Genomic DNA, 22811 nt, shown 5'->3' on the forward strand with positions numbered 1-22811 from the left:
ACAGAGGTTGTTCTACTTATTGTGTGATCGTGCTACTCGCTGTATTGACGCAAGAGGGATGTATTTTGAATAATAAGCAGATATTATTACATTATATTTTTTTGTTTGGTCACAATAAAATCTGCTTCGTTACTTACTTGTCGGACGGTGTATACAAAGTGTTCAGTACATTGGAATCAATTTAAACTTTCTTTTATTGCAAAACATCAGTGGTATAGGTGTCTATGCAGATTTTAAAATAATACTATAGACATATTATAACTTTGCAATTTTTATTTGTATTTTTACAATGCATGGCAGAAGTTGATAGAAAAGCGTTGACAAAATGTGTTTCCTTTAAAACACACACATACATAAATATAAAGTTTCTTCTCATAGGATTTACAGAGAAAGAAAGGAAGTGAATGTCCTTAAACTTTATCGCAGTCGTCGCACACTTTTGAGCTTATTGAAAGAAAGAACATTATAATTTCATCATCAACAAATAATATTGATTTTTTTTTCAAATATATTGACACAATATAAATTACAAAATACTTGTATATTTTACATTGACATAGGATAAAAATATATGGCAAAATGTACACACCGCACTGTACATCACTTTCAGCGGTTTTTATTTAATACTGGCCACTTCCTAGATGCCATTTCTCAAAACAACGCACCTTTCTAATTCAGCATTACAACCTCATATAAATAATCTGTACAAAACACTTCCATTTCTGAGATAGAACACGCTTGTCAATTGTATACATAAAGCTTTCATGCTTGCTCAGCTTACAACATTTGTACATATTCACAAGTGTCCAACACCACACTCAATTTAGTTATCGCTTAGTTCGTGACGTCATAAATAAAGAGTTAGCCGCTATAACCGCCAGAAGGAGGGAGGTAACTTCTATCAGGTTGAGATGGGCTTTGACCACTGGGACTTGTAAAACCACCAGGTCTAGATGGTTGGGAACCGCCTCCGAATCCTGGTCGACCACCAGGTTGCTGTCCAGGATATTGTGCATCTGCCTGAGTTCCACTTGGACGGAAACCACCACCAGTCCCCCCTGGTCTTTGGCTAGGATAACCACTGTCGCCAAATGCACCACTAGGTGTTGTGCCAGTAGCTCCAAACTGTCCAGATCCCGGACCCCCAAATGATCCTGGTGTTGATCCAGATCCATATTGTCCTGGTGTTGAAGCTCCTGGAGCTGATCCTGGGCGCCCAAATGCTCCTGAAGTAGATCCTGGTCCACCAAATTGTCCTTGTGTCGATCCTGGAGCGCCATACTGTGAACTTGGACGTCCAAATGGACCTTGAGTTGAGCCGGAACCTCCAAATGGTCCTGGAGTTGAGCCAGGTCCTCCAAATGCACCTGGCGTTGAACCTGGACGGCCAAATGGGCCAGCAGTAGAACCAGCACCACCGAACTGTCCTGGTGCTTGTCCACCAGCTCCAGGACCACCAAAGCCACCCGCACCAGGACCGGCAACTCCTGGGCCACCAAAGCCACCTGCACCAGGTCTACTTCCAGCACCTGTTCCGGATGGACTAGATCCACCAGGGAAGGAAGTACCAGCACCTGTTGGACCACTAGGGCCACCGAAACTGCTTCCTGCTCCTCCTGGTCCACCGAAACTGCTTCCTGCTCCTCCTGGGCCACCAGCTGGAGGGAATGCTCCAGTAGCTCCGAAACCAGGACCAGGCTGAAATCCTCCACCTGGACGAGGGGTACCAGCTGTGCTACCTGTAATACTATAATCGTATATGTATTCATTCAAACCGTACAAACTTGGAGCGCTGCTGCAGTCGAATTCGTTCCACCAAACACAAACGAAATATTGTTGGTGAAAGATTGTGCCATTGGGACAAAGAAAATCATAGGTTATATTATTAGAGCAAATATGGAAAACTTGGCACTGAGCTTCAACATCGGCATAATAACCTGGGAATGGCTGATCACTGCATCTAAATGATGTAGGTGGTACTTCGGAGTAAATAGGATAGTCTCGGCCTGGTTCACCAGGAATAGCTGAATAATCTCCTTCATCGTAATCTTCATCTGGACTAGTTCCACCAAACCCTCCAGGGAAACCTCCTCCAGCACCTGGTCTCTGAGAAAAGCCTCCTGGCCCACCAGCACCAGGTCCTGGTGTAAAACCTCCTTGCGGTCTACCAGCTCCAGGTCCTTGTGGGAATCCTCCTTGTGGTCTACCAGCTCCAGGTCCTTGAGGGAATCCTCCTTGTGGCCTGCCACCAGCACCAGGTCCTTGGAATCCTCCTTGAGGTCCAGTAGCACCAGCTCCTTGAAATCCGCCTTGAGGTCCAGTAGCACCAGGTCCTTGAAATCCACCTTGTGGTCCACCAACACCAGGTCCTTGTTGGAATCCACCCTGAGGTCTACCACCTGCACCAGCACCTTGAGGAAATCCACCCTGAGGTCTACCACCTGCACCAGCACCTTGAGGAAACCCACCTTGCTGAGCTCCAGCACCCTGAAAGAATCCACTTTGCGGTCGTCCTCCTGCTCCAGGTCTTTGTCCGAAACCACCGTCATCTGCTGGACCTTGTCCAAATCCACCTTGAGATGCAGCTCCTGAGGGACCTTGAGGGTAACCTCCTGGTCTTCCTCCAGTTGCAGCAGGGCTTGAACCTGGAAACCCAGCACCAGAGGGACCTTGTGAGTATCCTCCTTGTGTGTAACCACCTTGTGGACCAGGTGTTGAACCTGGGAAACCAGAACCACCCGTTGGTCTACCTTGAGGATAGCCTTGTGCTCCACCACCAGTTTGTGGTCTACCGCCTCCTGGTCTCTCTGTGTATCCGCCTGTTGCTGCTGGAGATGATCCTGGGAAACCACCACCTGTAGGTCCTGAAGGATATCCACCTTGTGGTCTTCCACCAGCACTTGGTCCACCTTGAGGGTACCCAGTAGCTCCTGTAGGTCTTCCTCCTGCTCCAGTTGGCCCTGAAGGATATCCTCCTGCTCCACCAGGTCCTTGAGTATAACCTCCTTGTGGTCTTCCTCCAGCTGCAGATGGTGTAGAACCAGGATATCCACCTGCACCTGAAGGTCCTTGGGTGAACCCACCAGTAGCTGCTGGGGAACTACCTGGATATCCACCAGACGGGCCCTGGTAACCGCCTGATGGTGATGGTGTATAGCCACCACCTCCTGGAGTTGATGGATATCTACCTGTTGTGGGTCTGGCTGTGCTAGGTCCACCAGGAATCAACGGGTTAGACGGGCGATTATAAGTGTAACCATTCTGAGCCTAAAAGTAAAAAAATGAGTTAGTTGTTTTAATAGACTCTCTTTTTTTGTAGGCTTAGGAAGGTACATAATGAGACTTTAATAAAGTAAACATTAACAAAGAAGAAATAACAATATTTAAATTATATTCTACTTTTTCTTTCAAAATACGTAGTATTATGATTTTTATTAAAGAAAAGGAAAAATAAATTACCAATATTGATAGGTTAGATCTCCACCTACATACACCTTTTTAATTCTGTATATATTTACTCAACACTCAGTGCCATTTCACAGATACAGTGAATGCAACAAAATTCAAACATACACCGTGTAAATAGGAAGCTACCAGAAAATAGAAACAAAGAAAGCGAACAAAATAAATTGGTGACCTAAATTTCTTAAACTTGATGATTATTTACAATGAAATCGATAGTACTTCAGATTTCTCTCTTTATTTATGTTTGTTAGTGTTTGTAAAGAGAATTGGTGTAGTCCACATTTCCCATATTTAAATTTTATTATAATTTTAGCAAATGGAGTTAGTATAGTCCAGATTTCTTACATTTTATTTTTTGTCAATTTTACCTAAAAAAAAGTTAGTATATAAAAAAAAGTTTCATACCTAATTTTACAAAAAGGGAATTAATGAAGACCAAAATTCCCATAATTTCATTTCTAGATTACTATAAATTAAAAATTTTACATTACACATACTCTTCATTCTAAAACTATTGAACTCAAAATTTCAACGTTTTACTATAATTACAAAGTAACAAAAAAAATATCTTGCCGTTTTTTATGTCATATTAGTCATGCGCTCACAGAGGGAACAAAATGACGCATCCTGCCTGTCAAGCGATCGAGAGTTAGTCTGACCATTGTTCTTCAGTAATTTAGTCACGTTCCTCACATACAGCAGTCATAGCTCGTCCAGTGTCGAAGAGAAATGGAGGTATCGAAGAAGCTTGTTCGCGTGTGCTTGTTGTATGACTTTAAAGTAGGCCTGTCAGCTGCCGTATCATGTCACCGCATATAACACGCATTTGTGGAGAATGCCGTGAACGAACGCACAGCCAGGCATTGGTTCTAGAAATTCGGTTCGGGAGATGTGAGACTTTAGGGTGAACCTTGCAGTGGACGACTACCTGTGTTGGATGACGAGGCGACGAAAGCATCGAGGATGACAGTAGTCTAACGTGTGATGAACTTGCAGAAAGGTTCAATGTTTCCTCTAAAATAGTCAGATTGCATTTACATGGTATAGGTAAGTCATACAAGTTAAGGAAGTGAGTATCCCACACTTTGTCGGCAGCCAGCAAGATAACAGCCTGTTTGTCCTTGCTCACTTGGCTCCTGAACACGCCCATCTTTGATCGCTTGCTCGCTGGCAAACGTGAGTCCTCTATGACACTTCCAAGAATACCAGACATTTGTTGTCGCCACGTGATTCTGTTCCTCACACCTCAAGACCACCTCTGCACCCACAAAAAATGATGCTCTCTGTATGATGAAATTGTCGCAAATGGTGCATTACGAGCTTCTTCCACCTGGCCAGAACATCAATACTGACCTTAACTCTCAGCATTACACAGGATGCATCGTGCTTATGGAGGAAGAAGCCGGCATTGCTGAATCGCAGGGGCGTGTTGTTCCTGTACAACAATGCCAAGCTACATATGGCAAAGAGGTCCCGGGAGACACTTCAGCAACTTGGCTGAGAGACACTGTCATGCACCATATTCACCGGACGTTGCTCAAACAGATTACCACTTGTTTCAATCCCTCGACAACCACTCCCATGGGAGATTTTCTTAAATAAGATAGATTTGTGGAATAGACTCACGGCCTTCTTTGGATCTACGACAGCCAAGGTATATCACTTCGATAGCTAAAGGTACGTATCGTCCACTATATTGCTCTTTGATTTGCTCTGGAACGGGAAGAACCTTTTTGGTTACGTTGTACACTCATGTCCAAAATTATTGTCGCATGTCTATAAATATGTTGTTGAAAGAATATAATTTGATAACGAACTCGCCCGGTATTTCTTACAATGCTATTATGTGTATAATCAGCAAAGACATGTGTGTGGCAAATTTCATGTCAAAAGAGCAGTAAATATGAACAATAAAACGAAAATAAAACTTTCTTGTCCATTTAGCAACATTTTGTTTTAGTCATTCTAATTTTCGTATTTATAATTCTTTTTCTATGAAATTTATCACAAGTATACATTTCTCGATTATAGACATAGTGTCCGTATTAAAAGTACTCTACAAAATCATTATCAAATTATATTCTTATAAGAAGACAGTTATATATATGCGACAATTATTTTGGATATGAGTGTACATACAAATATATTTCAAAAATTTGTGGCTTGACACTGAAACATCGTACTACTCATAATAACCCGTTCTTGGCATATAGTGCCTCCTATGGAAGAAATAATGTATGAAATTTCCTGACCAGCTGTATCACTTTATCAGAGGTAGCCATATAAATCAGTGATTGTATTGAACTTGCATAGCGCACAATGCTCCAGTTCCCCATGGCTGCCTTTACGAAACCTACATTGTTGATTCTGGATTGCAGGTTTTGGGTGCTGAGACTCCAAGAAGTCCCAGACTGTCACTGCAGCACTGACTCAAATTACTACCACCCAGTGATACAAACCTGGAACCTTATAAAATCTTGAAAGGCAGAAATTGCCATTTTACTCCTAAGTTTTCTACGCGCTATACTAACTACAAAACTTTCAAAAATTTATAAAATATGAAAACTGAAACTATTATATGCCACTTACTTTTTTCCAATATTTGGGTGAATTATTAGTAAATTCCGATCTTCTAAACATCTAATAAGTATTGTCTTTAATTAAATTGGACTATTGAAATCGTTGACGAAACCAAGCACATTTTGTTGTCAAAATTTAGTATCTCCGTCACGCTTTTGTACCATAATGTTGTACTGAACGTAATGAAAGTGTTACTGAACGTAATTTTAATTCTCCAATCATTTCGTACAGGACGTTTTAAAAATTAGTTGTTTCTCACTTGGTAATTTACTTTCTTTCGGTCATGATTTTTTAAAAACTTCAGAGAACAATGTACATTCCTTATTGTTCTTTTTTTTTTTTTTTTTTTTTTTTGACATTTACAAGTTCGTGCATAAATCACTTGCACATTAACATGGACTTTCCAATAACAAAACTTAGCACTGGTTTCAAGTTTATTCAAGCGTCTCTAGGTTACTTCCCGCTCCTAGAGAGTTTTAATGGTGTCGATGAAATTAATATAGCTATGAAAAATCCCATATGTAGTGCCAATTTCGACAAAAATTCCCTTGATTCCTATTCGAAAAATTAATGTTAAAAAAAATCCACAAAATGGGATTTTTCTTACGGGTTGGCATCACTACACACCACCAACGAACTGACTCAGCTTGACAGTTAAAATTCATCATTATTTCTTCCTTAGATGGCAGTATATGTCATGCCCGAAATATTTGGAAATACCTTTGGATCACAGTTAATAAATCTTTTTAAACATTAAATGTAACGTTTACTCACCAATACTGCATGTAGTATTGCTATTAATACTGAAATAAAAACAGAATAAAAATTACTAAGTGTGTGAAGATATTTTACCTCACATAAACAAACTGTTATTAACTAAATAGAAACAAACTATAAGTAATAGCATGTAATGTCCTTGCTTTTTTGAACATAATATTATTTAGGTTCAGAAACTGATCCTATTGTTCTTCAGTTTGTGAAAAATTGTTGGGAACAACACAAATATACACTTTTATTTTGCCACGATAACCTCTGAAGGTTCTGAATTAGAATTAAGCTTATTTTTAATTATAAAATTACGGCAGAGAATGACTTCGAAATCATTATAATTATATACCCATAAATAAATTCATTAAATAGGTAACAGATTCTTAATTATTAGACATGTCTCATGGGAACTCATGTCCCAAAATCCAGCCAGAGAGGCTTTTGTTCACTATTATCAGTGGAATCATTGAATAATACTCTTAACAAGTGGCCAAGAGAGAGAGAGAGAGAGGGGGTGGAGATTACTGAAGAAGTTTACACAACCACCTTTTAAGTCATTTTGAATAATGTCATTTGCCATAGAATAAATCTTTTAATAGTTAACTTAGTTTACAATAATTACTTTCACTATAATTTTAAAGAATTATCTATTACACGATTTAGATCAGTGCGCTATAAGTAATCGTTACTGTTTGTTATGCAACAACTGATCCTTCCCCTTCGCAAGCAGAGGAAGAATCACTCTAAAAACGGTATAGGTGGAACAGCCAGAATTATGATCGAATGCAACAATATGGCTCCAGCAATACTTGTAGCTGGGAGGAGAATATTGTATGATTAAAAGTATAGCTGGATCAACAAAATGTATTGCTGTTGCAGTCAGTCTCTTGATGGTAACAACTACATCACTTATGGTACTTGCAATTATAAAATCTTGTGATGGTCTTGGTATGTGGTAGTTTTATAATTACATGTACCATAATTGACATAGTTGTTACTATTATTAAAATGTCTGCGACAGCAATACATTTTGTTGATCCAGCTATATTTTTAAGCATATAATATTCTCCTCCCAGCTACAAGTATTGCTGGAGCCATATTGTTGCATTCAATCATACTTCTAGTTGTTCCAACTACAGGGTGGCTCAAAAGTAGGTATACATACGAGTACACCCCTGCATAAATCAAGTAAAACAGTCTAGCTTATGGGTTTATTTGCTTCGGCTGTTCCGAGCTTAAGGTAAAAGCAAAAAGGCTTTAAGAACAAATAATAATGAAACTGATGGATGACAGTAAGAAATGATATGAAATACAGTGAGCATATCATTACGGGACTGTATACCTACTTTTGGGCCACCCTGTATATCGGTTTTAGAGTGAAGAGTGTCTAGCAATGGTTGTTATTTTATTACAAAGGGTTTGCAAATAAACATCAGAAGTTTGAAATCATGTTCTGGCAGCACTAACTACATTCGCAAGACCCGGGTTCGATTCCCGGCGGGAGCTCATGTGGTTCGGATTCCACGTTAATCAGTAGGTCCACGTCTCATATAGCCTCGCTGCTGAACGGGACGATAAACTCAAAATCAACTCAACTCAATACATTCGCAAGGTTAAGTTGTGACAAATGTGTGCAGCAATCTGTGATAAAATTAGTATGGGAGGGTGCGCGATTCAACAAGACAGTTCAATATTCCACACACATCTTGTCAGACTGAATTTGCTGCACTAAGACTTCCGTGGATGGGCTCTGTCCGAGAAATGGTGATATGAACAGACCGCCTGACTTGGGTTACTTTCTATGGGCATCCTAAACTTCAATCCTAAACTTTATGAGAATAAGCTACGAACAATTCGTGAACTGAAAGGGAACACTGAACATACCACTGCGATTTTTACCACTTAATATGTGTGCAAAACTGGTGCAAATTAAACTTTCGCTTTCTGTTCTACCCACTGAAGTAAAGTAGGAGACTAGAAGGATATTAAATTTTTAAAAATGTAATTTATTGCTTTTCAATATATACGATATATATTTCGACGAAAATCTATTCCCATTAAAAACTGCGCTGAAACCATTGTAAAAAAAAAATCGCAAGTAAATCGAACTTTTGAACCTTCAGTTTGGATAATTTCATACAGTAATATGGTATCAAGTAATACAGTACAAGAATTTTTTTGTGTTGGACAGATTGCGAACAGAAGAATAGGTCTATAGTTACTATTGGTTTCCAATTACCCAGAGGCACCTGTAGGAAAGAATGGCACAAAAACACATTCTATCTGATAATGAAGAAGAAGATAATGATAAGAGGAAGTAAACAGCCAGCAGTGGCGTATTTAAGGGGGTTCCGGGCTTAAGCCCCCCCCCCCGCAACGAAATGTTATGTACTATTTTAAAGTAAATGAAATATCTTGCAGAATTTTCACATTTACAAGAATAAAGCTAGCAAATTCCCCCCGAAACAAAATCGTAAATACGCTACTGAGCCAGCGTCAAACAATCTCATCTGAAGGTTCCGAAATGGTTGACAATTTTGAGTGTGATAATGTGTTTTTTAAGATGTTCTATTGAATGACAACAAAACTTTTGTTGGCAGTGTGAAAAACAATCAATTTAAACCAAACTTCTTTTAATTAAGAACAAATAATTAAAGCTATTGTTCATGTATGTGGTTCCGTATGTTAATTCAGTGCAGTGGCGGCTGGTGGATTGTGGTTTCGCGTGTTGCAGTACGAACGATAAGAGACATAAGATATAAAGTTGACTCACTAACTAATCAGCATAACTTTAGATGCAAATGCTATGTGACATGTTAAATTAAATAAAATTTTGTTTTTAAAAAATAAAAAATGCAGAACATTTTATCCGATTAATCACTTTAATTAATTAGTAAGTTCATTATCCTCTCTTTGATTGGAGCAAATGTTTAAAAAATGCTAGTTGAACTCTGGTATTCTTATTGTCAGGTCTTTTTCGTTGGAAAGCATAACGAATGGTGATAACCTTTCTTGGGACATTCAATTCCTTGAAAGTGTCAATTCTTTCTCATGTTGAAAAAAACTTTTCGTCTTTTGCTGACACCATAGGTACAATTAATATTAATTTCAGAAGCTTTGTAGATTCACTAAATATTTTTCTAGATTATTACGAACGATTCATTCTAGCAAACTCAGTCCCTGACAGTGATCCGAACTCCTCTTCAGCGTTGACTGAAGAGAGTTCGTAGCAGAGATTAGCGTTATTTAAAAAAATGTACATTGAACACACTTTATTCACAGTTTATCCAGGAAAATTTAAAATAAATTGAGGAAATGTATCTGGTGCAAACAACACTACTGCCATAAGATATCCTGTAAATTTAAACTGGATTTTTTTTCGAACACTCTCCTGAATTGTCCTTTCCTTGTTTTGTCTAAGCCTTAATTGCAAAAATGTTCCTCAGTGAAAGCTGGTCAATGTTTTTTGTAAGTTATTTGCAGAAGTCATGGTATACAATTCATTCAAAATTTGTAGGTTATTTACAGAATTAAAGCACACACAATAAAATTAAACCTAATAATTAAAAACCAAAACAGCTGATACAAAAGAGGTACTGGTATATGAATTCCGAATGTCACATATTCATACATCAACACACACACACACATGTGCATAAAAGAAAAAACTACATTCCAAATCATCCGTCTTGGTTGTTACGCAATGCACGATGAACACAATGTACTTCCACATGAGGCGAAACAATGCTTACCAATGTGGTATGTTCTGGAAAGGAAACCTCGAAACCCGCCAGATGAAGGATCAGCATGTAACAGAAGCCAAAAATCAAAGAACATCAAAACAAACAGCACTGCCAGTTCTACACCCAGAAATGTTAACTGGGAGGGGTCCAAAGTATTTGACGGAGGTCCAATACGTCTACATAATATGGAACTTATCTTATACTGCACCCGAAAAGACGATAAGTAATTCTTACTTACTGTCACCTATATTTTAGAAAAAATGATAGAACGATTATTTTTATAAGAAAAGAAAGACATGATGAGGCGTAAAATAAAATATTTAGCCTACATCAATCGTTTCTCTGTTAAACAAGTATAGTTCGTTAGGAAAGTCTACAAATGTTAGAAAAGTTTAGAAATTTTTGGGAGGTCCGGACCCGGTGGACCCCCTCGTGGCTACGCCCCTGAGCATTGTTAACTAGTCCCAAATTCAATGTGGCGTTCCCCATCATACAGTTTTATGTGGAAATTATGAAGAGTATAAAATATACTTATTTTATAAAAGAAATATGTTTATACTAAAATACTATCTACAGAGGGGGGGTAGTGATTCTACATATACTACTGACTTATTAATATTTGATTCACAAATTACTGTAGAAGAAGCCTTCGTTATCAATATAAACTAAGAATTAACTTGTAAATGCGGGCCTACTTTCATTTGTTTTCTCCTCTACTATATATTTTCTTTCTTATTTTGTAATTCTGCAATCAGTTTTTTAAATTGTCATTATATTGATTTGCTTCAGTATTCCGTAATTTAAAAATATGAATGCATAAAAACAAATTCCATTTGTTAATTGCTAGTGAAATAAAATTCAAAAATCTTATTTAGCGCGTAAAACTTCTCTTTCACTGGAAACCGTGCTGTGTTGCAGAAGCACTGCAACGACCAGTCCCTTTAACTTCTGAGATAGGGGAAAGGAGACTTAACGTTTGCTCCAATTGGCGCGCTGAAGGAATCTGGTTGTTGTATGCTCACTGCAACACAATAAGAGACTCTGTGACGAATTATTTTTCGCTTTTTAAAACGGGTTAACGGAACGGACAGTTACAGAAGTAAAAAAATATGTTAATTTAAAGTGTATATATGCGAGTATTAAAAAGTATTTTTTTCTGTTCTGTACTACTATTGATAATAATATATTTTTTCCTTGAAATACTTTGGTCGTTGCGCAACGCTGCAACACTAACATTAGCCGCCACTGATTCAGTGTATGTAGTACTGTACTTAAAAGTGTCCTTTTCTTGGTAGATGAGACTTTATTTATGTGCGAGTAGAAGGCGTTTCTTTGTTTGCGATATTATGAATTGTATTGTCCATTGTATCTTATTCTAAACTTTTGATGTTCTTATTTGGTTCTAAAGGAAATAATCTAGTAAACAAAAGAATCATTCTAACAACAGGCTACCGACAGGGCTGGATTAACCCATCTGAAGGTCTGGGGCTAGAATAATTACGTAGCCCCTGCTGACTTCACCTAATACATTTGTGTGAACGTACAGTAGGAAGGTTAAGGGAATATGTTTCATATTTTTGGTCATTTTTTATTTTATTATGAATATTGTATCTTCATGATTCTTTTTAGATAGACAGTTGAGATTTTGATAAGAGTTGAGTTGATTTTGAGTTTAACGTCCCGTTCAGCAGCGAGGCTATATGAGACGTGGACCTACTGATTAACGTGGAGTCCGAACCACATGAGCTCCTGCTGGGAATCGAACCCGGGTCTCCCACGCCAAAGGCGCATACGCTAACCGCTTAGCCACGGATGAGTTCCAGATTTTGATAAAAGTGGAGGCCCCTGTCCACCTGGAGATCCGGGGCTATAGCCCTCCTAAGACCCCCCCCCCTTATTCTGGCCCTAGCTATCGAGCAGCTAACACTGGTGGAACTGATAGCTGATATAGTTCCACTGTTATTCTTCGTGATCTTTGCAAATGTTGGATTTCTGGTTATATTTCTTCATTGTCTGGAGTATTATCCTTCCCTCATTGATATTGCTTACACAATCCTTGTTTAGTTGACAATACCAATGAAAAAGCCTAAAAAGACGCCGGAAAGATCAACCTGTTAATCCCAAAATAAATTCCGCGTCTGTATACGAATTGCACCACGTACATGAATATGAAATACTCCGTATCTCCTCTTTCATTTCCTTTGAATTATGAGGGTTGAGTTTTACCATTTATCTTTGATAAAGATGGATGTAATATCAACTTAATGGGAAAAAGGAAAGGTTGCTTAATATCTAAATTTACACAAAATCACGAGGCCAGTTTAGTCGTTCTTGTAAGTTAATTGACTTGGAGGTTAGATAGTGGTGTGAGAAATGATCTGTTGTATGTAAGATGCTTTTCATAATGGGTCTATGCAGCCTACACAGAATTTCTTCAAGAAGGAGTTCAAGTACTAAATTTCGTTCTTTATTTTTATTTATTTATTTTTTTTTTTTTTTTAAGCACAGGCGTGATTTTTGTATGTTAATACACAACCCCTGTCCAGAAAGTTCGGTGAATGACGTCATACTGCTGACGGTTGTAAGAGTGTGCCACCGTCTCATCCTGCGCCGGACAGATTAAGACATATCTAAACAAGTTCCCGTGGACTGATCGTGTTTAAACAGCACATTGTATAGAGTAAAGGTGAAGTGAACTTGCCTTACGAGCCACCTTACTCTTCAGACTTGTTTGCCCGAACTTTTTCTTATTCCCCAAATTGAAATCCACCCTGAAGGGCCAGCGGTTTACGGAATTTCGGTTATGCAACGTAATGTTACGACCCAGCTGAAGGTCGTCCATAAAGACAAGTACGCTAGGATTTTCCTTATCTTCTACAGCCGTTCCCAGAAGTGCATTATCATCAACGGGTATTCCTTCGAAAGACAGTAACTGCTGTTTCAAGTATGGCAACAATCCATTCTAAATATAGACACATTCACCGAACATTCTAAACAGAGGTTGTAGTAAATGTTCGTTTTGTTCTAATATCTTGCTCAAATTGAGAAGGGGTTAAACTTCGAACTGAACGTACCAACTCAACTAAGTTCAAGTCTCAATTGAACCTTTCTCGCTGGTTTAAAAGCTTGCGCATGCGCTTTTATTGACGCAGATCCAGGTTCGATTCCACATATGGAAGCATTGAACTCATTACTATGGTTCAAATTGCATCTTAAACTGTAGGTCCACATCTCGTATAGTCACAGTTCTGAAAAGGAACATTAAACTTTAAAACAAACAAACAAAACAAACCATATTCGTTCCGGTTGTTCGCATCTTCGAACCTATCAATCTATAATTAACTTCCCCAATTGATCTATCTGTAGGAAAAGGCTTTAGTTTTACATCTCACGGTTATGCCGTCTAGGCTAAAGGAGACGATGATGATAAGAAATGAAGAGAATAGTGGAGTGAATAAAGTCCGAAGAAACGGGAGAAAACCCACGCACACGGTATCTGTCCATCACAAATTTCGACTTGACACGAGCTGGGATCGAACCAAGAACCCCACGCACCAGAGGTGAACCGCGCTCTACCACTGTGCCCAGCGGCCTGCTCTACCTGTAGGATTTCTCGAATCAAAATATTGTGGCGAAACATTATGTTTTCTCTCTCTGTTTTCCAAGTAAAACAATATGCGTTAACGAGGAAACATTAACTACAGCCGCACTGGACACAGAAATACATTACCAAACCTCTTCCGATATAAATGAACGCCACTTTCTCTTTGCAGAATTGTTTGTTCCTAATTTGTTGTCGAAGGAAAATGGATTTGTTTTGTTCAAAAGGAAGCTGTATATAGTATTCTTTTATTATTCGTTTACCTTGAGCGTGCATTATTCAGGAAATTCTTATTTAAACTAACTTCTCACGGCCACTTAGAGCCTTCTCATAAGGTTAATATATGGAGAGTTCTTTTACTCGTTGTGCAATGTCTTCCCTTCTTATTTGTTAAGTAAGTACCGCTCGCTGGTTACCTAACTGGTCCTTTTGTTGAGGAAGACATGAGAAATGGGACATAACAAACCCCACAATGCACAGGGAACTCTCGGCTATTTTTTTAAACAAGGCGCACAAGAATAATTTCTTCCTGTTGTCAACAATATTATTGGTCTCAACAACCATATTGTTGGCTTGTTGACGTGAGAATTATTTAGCAATACGAAAAAACAGTATCCCACAGACTGTCAGTTGTTTCTATCAACTTTCAGACAGAGTTGATTGTGATGACCACATTGTGAATTATGTCGGAGACCATGTGCATTGCTAATGCCAAAATCCCTTAGTTAACTATTAAATGTGAATGACAGACTGAGCGAGAGTGGGGGTCCCTAAGGGTACGTTTATACCTAATTTTTTCTATTTCATCCTTGCTTCCTCCTCTTTCAACGCGACAGAAAAAGTAAACCAAACATATTGTTTTAAACAGAACCTGGTAATGTCGTGCTGAATCAAGCTTTTTATCTTCTTTCCTTTATATATGAAAAGAGAAATGTTATTTCCAGTCGACGACCAAATGGATAGCGCGCCAATTGGATACTCTCTCACACAGACACACAGCAGTTCTGCTTACTCAGTAACGTTTAAAACGAGATTACAGGTATTCTTCTTACTGTAAATGTCCTGTTGCTGCCTGAGCCGCAGACAACGTTTTGAACGTTTTTGGTGCCAGCACTGATTTGCCTTTGAGCGAGAAAAATTGATCGCTAAACTCGGAATAAACACGTTGTTCTAAGAAGGAAGAAGGGTGATTCAAGATAAGAAAAATGCAAAGGGAAGGTTGAAGTAGGAAAATTTCAGCATAACCGTACTCTAACGCCTCAGTGTAGCATTTAGGGTGGCCACCTTTCGGTAAGCTTAAAGCAAGACGCACTCAAATATGTGAAAGTACTCAAATTTCTCCTACCCAAATAGCCCGGTTCTTCATGCCCAAATATGAACATGGAGCAATTTATTAAAGATGATAGAATGAAATGCATATACAGTATGTTCATGAATAAAAATTCTGATGAAAATCTAAACCAAAAAGAAACGAAACAAAAAAGATCATAACACCAGCTTGTTGGCTATTTGTTAAATAGAAGTTATGAACTGTTGAATCAGTCAAAGAATAGCATTGGCGACGACAAAGTTTAGCGATGGAACCATATCGATATGTCGATGATCAAAGGTACACACCATGGGTCGAAATTTGCAAAATGTCACTTAAGAATTGCTGTCACATATTTTGTAAGTGTTTTGGATAATTTGGGATCCCTTCATATAATGCGTTCCTATTTGTCCCATATTTTGTAAGTGTTTTGGATAATTTTGCATCCCGCCATATAATGCGTCTCTACCTGTCCCATATTTTATAAGTACTTTGGATTATCTGGCGTCACGCCATTTAAAGTGTCCCTTTATGTCCCATTTTTTGAAACGCTTCGAATAATTTGGCGTTCAACCATATAATGCGTCCCTCTTAGGAGTAATTCGGGTGGCTGAAAATTTGCTTAACGTCCGGGATGTTCCACTTAATTAGGGACAGATGGTAACCCTAGTAGCACTGCAGAAAACTGTTGATTCCTTTTGCAGAGAATAAATTTGCTCTAACTGCAGTATATCTTCCGCGTAGGGTAGTAAACTAAGCCTTTAACTGAAGACGATCGTTGGGAACAGTGACGACACTAGAAGAGAAAAAGGAATAGCGGACACCCCGTCCAGTAACCTCTGCCCTCCAATTGGCCCCCAGACAAGTTGTACTGTAATGTAGTCAAGTAATATAAAGCGTTATTTTTCAGCATATAAAAAGTTACCCCCTGTGCACGCTAGAGACCTGCACGGGCCGAATTTTTCGGCCCGAGCCCAATCCAGCCCTAATGTACGTAGGCCCGGTCCAGCCCGGGCCCGAAAAGTTTTGGAGACTTTCGCCCCGAGCCCGGCCCGGCCCGATAAGTTTTTTAAAATTCTTGGCCCAAGCCCGGCCCGGGCCCGATAAATTTTAGAAGTTTTATTTTGTAACATTTTTCATGGGCACACTTCTTCAACGTTTGCCTTTATTGTAATTATCGTTTAACGAATGTCAATAATTATTTCAGAATTGCAATTAATCGGCCCCAGCCCGGCCCGACCTGAAGAGAAATCAGTGTCGGCCCGCCCAAGCCCGGCCCGGCCCAAAGAAATAATAGAGTCGGCCCGCCCAAGCCCGGCCCGTGCCGGTCTCTAGTGCACGCTTTAAGCAGATGTAAGACTGAAGACAGCGCAAAAATGCGTATGCGTTAGCCTTAGCTTTAGTAATTATCTCATTGTATGGCTTTACCAAGCGTACGTTTTAATTCATACTTGGCAGATGTGTCAATTTAATGGAATTTTAAGGTTAGCCTTATATTACGTGTTATTGACAAGCCTGAAGCAAGCTTGCAATCGAGGAATTAGCAAGTTTGCTTTAGGTTTGGTTAGGTCTATAGCTGTGTAATTGCAAGCTTGTGCAAGCCTACAGCCTTAGCCTTGAAGGGCTAAGTAAGGCTATTAAAAGTCCGGAATGCTATTAGGAATATTATCTTCATTAGGAAGCAATCAAATTTAATTAACTACCGTCATTTGATATTTCTCTACAATATTAGTATCACAAGTAGCACAATTTTAAAGTAATTTTCGTTCGATTATATTTTAGTAAATATATAAGTGTCCTATGCTCTGGTCTAGTGGTTAGCGGGCGAGCCTTTGTTACACGATGTATAAGGTTCAATTACGTTAAAGGTGTCTTGAAATCTGAACGCATTATGGTGGTTCGGATTCCACCTTGAACTGCAGGGCCATCTTTCATATAGCCTAAGAACTAAAAGGGATGCGGAACTCCTACCAACTAATCAATCTAATATGTAAACCTTATCGTCCAGAGCGAACATTAATTCATAAGACCTATTGAATGAATCGTTAAAACTGGTCGCTGCAGACTATGAAAGAAAAGACAAAAGGAAAAAAAAAAATCAGTGTTTCTCATTATTTATCAACTAAGAAAGAAGAAGTTCACACATACACACTTACAGTTTTCATTGAAAAATAATGAATATGTATATCTTTTCTATTGTCCATTCAATTGTAGAGTAGTGGAAGAAAACAATGTATAAACATCCTTCGTGGTTAAAAATTGGACCCCGCCCACTTTTGGTATGGAATACTTTACTTCCTCCTTCCATATTTCCACTTCATGAATTATTTCCCTACCATACACTCGCGTTATTCATGCACCTTTGTTTAGTCTATCCAGGAAATATTAAGTTAAAGAACTTATTTCATTTTCGTAACTAGTAAAACGTACAGAATCTGAAAAGAAAATCAGTAAGATGTTAGAAAACGTGAAGAGGAGCTGTGAAAAATATGGGATGGAAAGAAATGTTAGAAAACAAAACTCATGGTGACTGAAAGGAAGGGGGAGGTGTCAAATACAGAAGTAGAAAGGGATAAAATAGAACAGGTGACTAGTTTTCGATACCTGGGTAGTATTATTAGTGATTATATGAGGTGTGAAAGTGAAATAAAAGCAAGGATAAGAATGACGAAAGCCTTTAGGAGAAAGAAAAGACTGTTTGGTGGGACCTTGGATAAAGAGTTGAGAAAAAGAGTTATAAAATGATTCGTGTGGAGTATTGTGCCGTATGAGTTAGAAACATGGACACTACGCTAAAATGATGAAAAATGACTATAACCTTTTGAAATGTGGGTGCAGAGAAGAATGGAAAGAATTAGCTGGGTCGAGCGGGAAACGAATGAGAGGTTGTTAAAAATGGTAAGGGAGAAAATATTAATGTTAGATATTATTAAGAAAAACGAAGTGAAATCTTTGTTTTACGTCCCACAGTTATGCCGGTTAGGCTAAAGGAGACGGTGATGATGAGAGATGAGTGAAATGGTGGAATGAAGAAAGTGGGAGAACCCCGAGAAAGCCCACGCACACGGTGTTTGTCCACCACAAAGTTCACGTGGCGGGGGCTGGGATCGAACCCGGGACCACAAGCACCAGAGGTGAACGCTCTACCACTGAGCCACCGCGCCCCCCCCCCAGATATTATTAAGAAGAGGAAGAGAAACTGATTGGGACATTGGGTAAGAAGGAACGGTATCATGAGGGACGTGCTAGAGGGTGTGGTATCAGGAAAGAGAGTGAGGGGGGCTAAGGAAACTACAATTAATGGACGATACCAAAACAGGAAAATCGTACGTGAAGATGAAGATGTTAGCGGAAGACCGTGGAGCATGGAAGTTTCTCAGTTGCAGCAAGTGACCTGCCAATAACGGCAGAATACCTATGCTAATGATGATGATATAAATCTAACTGATTTTGCTTCTGAGATCTTCATATGAGGACATCTCGGGCAGTGTGGTTCTTCTCGGGGTTCTCCCATTTTCTCCTACATTCATTCCACCATTTCTTTCGTTATCATCATCATCATCATATTCTTTAGAGTCGGAGTATAGCAGTGGGACCTTAAACTAAAATACATGGCCGATTGACCTTCAGGACTCCATGCGAGTAAGTTTTAGTTTCAGATACACTCGAAATTAAAAGCAAACAAAGAACTTGGAATTTCTGTCCAGAAGCGAAAAGGATAAGAAATCACAGGTGTGAATATACAAAGCTGAAAAGCCTATTGGGTAAACTATGCCTGTAATACCGGATAAAGCAAGAAAAGTATATCTAGAGAAGGTGTTGCATTTTCCCGCCTACTAAAAATCATCATAAAAAACCTTGCATGACAACAAATCGCTTTATAATACGTTTCCCGCCACAGGTTAATGTCTTTCAGATACAACATTTTAAGACGCCCTGCAGATAACATTTTTTGTTTTACACTTTGCAGCATATATAATTCCTTATTGTAAATGACGGCAAAAAAATAAATATGAAAAAAATAAACAAACAGAAAAAGATAGTAAGAAAACAATAAAAAGAAAGAAAAATCTACATAATATTTTCACTTTTAAGAAAGAAATAGGTGTGCTGAAACCCCTCTTTTCACCTTTTAAACGGTTACGTATTGTTTTGTAGAAAATCGTGATGTTCTTCGGAAACGCGAAGAAGATTTTTTTTAGAAAAAGTAAAAAAGATGATACTATTACAGCCAGAAGCGAAAAAGCAGTTAAGAAGACCGAACGGTATGGAAATTAGTGTTACCTTAATTTGCAACAAGAAAGCCATTGCTATTACGACTGATAACGCCCACACGAAGAAGAAGCAGGATGCGTTATGTAATGTTGAAATAATGAATGAACGTATAAAGAAATTCTAAGATAATTAGAACCAAAAGATAATGTAACGCTTAATCGCCAATTCACAGCGTGAAATCTTTCACCTACTTTGCAAGAAGAGAGAGAGAGAGAGAGAGAGAAAAGCAAGGACTTTTTTTTGCAAATTGTAAAGGAAAATGTTCTCGTGAAATGTAGTACTTGTAAGGGAAATAGTTGAGTACGTCTCTACCGCTTACTCCCCTCTCGTACGCCCGTATCTCACCGTTAATGTGATATTCGCATCATCAATCATATTAAATTTACTTCTGTCCTTCCTGATGCAACGATATATATGCGTATATATAATATAATTTCTCTAAACAGAATAATGCATAATTATGCAGTTTTGCTTCTAATTTTTGCAGTAACTTCTGCAGTTATGTAATGCGTTTCATTATTTTGATTTCTAGTTTGCTAGCGAAAGTAGAATACATAGAAAAAACACGAAAAGAGTCTTATATTGAGAGTATTTTTCTATTTCAGTGCAGTACATAATGTTTAGTTGCGTTCGGAATGCGAATACACAGTCCAGAGGTTAAAATTATAATTACAGAGAACATAGAACTGGTTTCTTCTTCATTTGCTTATATGTACTGTATAATATTCAATTGTTAATGATATGATGGCATGTGAACATTTGATTAATCTTTATTTACTAATATAATAACTATGTTATATACCTGCTATTTACTCCCTGTTTTTTTTTTTTTTTCATTTCTAGATCATTAAAACCTAATTGTGTACAATCAAGAAATAATTATGTGGACTATAAATTTTTATTGCATTATTTACTTGCTGGAAGCGAAAGTACGTTCAACATAATAGCGGGGCTTGAAACTCAATTACGAATTTCTAGGACTAGAATTTCAGAAAATGCACTTTTCTAGAAATACAATTCTTTTCTTTGATTTAGGTGACGACCCAGCTTCTTGAAGTAATTGGCGATCTTTTTGAAGTAGCTTTTGTTCTAAAAAATAGTTAATGCCATTAGGAAATCACTTCTGTAATTTTACGTTTCATGATTATGAATGGTAGGCTATAGGAGAAGAATAATTAAGCTAATGGTTATAAAATAATATAAGAATATGGAAGGAAACGGGAGAAATACGAGAAAATCCACAGACATGATGTTGTCTACCACAAACACGTATGGCCTGGGATCGAACCATTGATCCCTCGCAACAGAAGCGAACCCTCTCTACCACTGAGTCACTGCACCCTCTATAATAGTACCATTGGAGTCCGTTGTTCAGATACAAAATTGTAAGAATGTGCGCTCATAAAAATATGTAATTTTAGCAAAGAATACGTAGTTAGTTGTGTCTTTTTGTTTCTAATATATGTGCTCAAGAAATGTTAGTCGGAAACTGTGGCATTATTCTCTAACCCAACTTCTTGGAAGGTTATATAGTGTGAAAGGAAACGGCTTTTATCCATACATGATGATGTGTGCACCCACCAGTACCAACAGATATAAGTTCCTGTGGAGTTAGGAGCTCACGTAAATAGTAAGGCTTCGTCCTTTATACCCTAGATGGTGCATGAAGACATAAAGCAATTAGAAAATGTTAGTTCTATTGCAGATATTCGGGTGTTAGGGGCTAATTTCAAAGTAAGAATAAAATTAAGTGTTTACGTACTAGAGTTATGCTCTTTAAGTGCAAGGGGACAGAGAATTATGGCAAGCGAATTATTATGGAAAATGAAATGAAATCTTTCAGTTTAACGTTTAAAGTAATATATCCTTTAGGCTAAGGGAGACGATGATTAAGGCAAGAGAATGATGATAGATGAATTGGTGGAATGAGATTGTGGGAGGAAACGAGAGTATCCGACAAACGCACGGACACGATGCTTTGTCCACCACAAACTTACTTGGATGGAGAACGAACCAGGAACCCTAAAGATAGGCGCTCTACCACATTTTATCACTGGTCAGGACTACTAGACTCGACACGGACACGAATACATAAACATAGACAGCAGTTAAAATTCTGAAAGCTCTCCCATCGGGGATCGAACTTGTGACTACGTACGCCGGCCAAATGTCATTCGTTTTCTGAACTCGCAAAAAGTTAAGCCTATTGCAATGTATAGGCAAATGAAGGATGTTTATGGTGATAGTGAAATGAACGAGTCATCAGTGAGGAAATGGTGCATTATGTTTAATCAAGGAAGGACTAGCGTGCATGATGAAGATCGGAGTGGGAGGCCATCTTTGGTCATCCTGCTCACACTCTTGACCTGGCACCAAGAGATATTCACTTATTTCCGAAACTCCTGGACATTTTGGGTTGAAAACAGTTCACAAGCAAGCATTGACAGTTTCACTCAAAGCTTTGGCGGCATATGAGTATAACATCAGCATTGAAAAACTGGTCCCACGTTATACCAAGTGTCTTGACAACTATGGCGCTTACACAAAAAAGTAGAGCAAGGTCCAGTAGCTTTGTCAATAAAGTTTTGTGCTGATATCTTCTGATTTTATGTAACGATGGACGAACCTCGTATAATACGGATTACTTAAGTTGTATTGTATATGTTTGATTTAGTTTTGCCTATTCATTTATTTATTTACATTAAGTTACCCGTTATATCGCCAAAGCAAAAAATGTTCATTCGTTCAATTAACGCATTCTACCTCGCAGTAGCATCTTGTTTTTTTGTTTCCAAGTGTATTATGTATTACGCAACTGACAAGATTACAACGTCAGGAGGAGAATATTAAAATATTGAGGAAACAACATTATTATTACCTCTCTCTGTCTTTTATTTATATTAATAGCGCAATTCAATTTTAAAAATACATTTAGAAACTATCTTATTTCGTAAATAAATTCTACCTCAAGTTTTCTTTCTTTCTTTATTATGTGGACGACATCACACTGACTGGTGTAAAATTACGTATGATTATTGTGAATATCACGTACACGAAGGTGAGAATTTAG

At 38.3% G+C, this 22811-nt stretch overlaps 1 protein-coding gene across 1 annotated transcript in view; it reads right to left on the reverse strand.

Moving 5' to 3' along the window:
* Positions 1–264: 264 nt before the first annotated feature.
* LOC145664020 (uncharacterized) overlaps positions 265–22811 on the reverse strand; it is a 55933-nt gene continuing 33386 nt past the window's right edge. The window contains exons 3-4 of the mRNA XM_081730315.1: positions 6820–6848; positions 265–3267 (exon numbers count right to left, since the gene is read on the reverse strand). Coding sequence (XP_081586441.1) covers positions 862–3267; positions 6820–6848 — 2435 coding nt within the window. The 3' untranslated portion in view covers positions 265–861. The remainder of the gene's footprint in view (positions 3268–6819; positions 6849–22811) is intronic.

This window comes from Thermobia domestica, chromosome 1 (assembly GCF_964235325.1).
Source record: "Thermobia domestica chromosome 1, izTheDome1.hap1.1, whole genome shotgun sequence".
NCBI lineage: Eukaryota > Metazoa > Arthropoda > Insecta > Zygentoma > Lepismatidae > Thermobia > Thermobia domestica.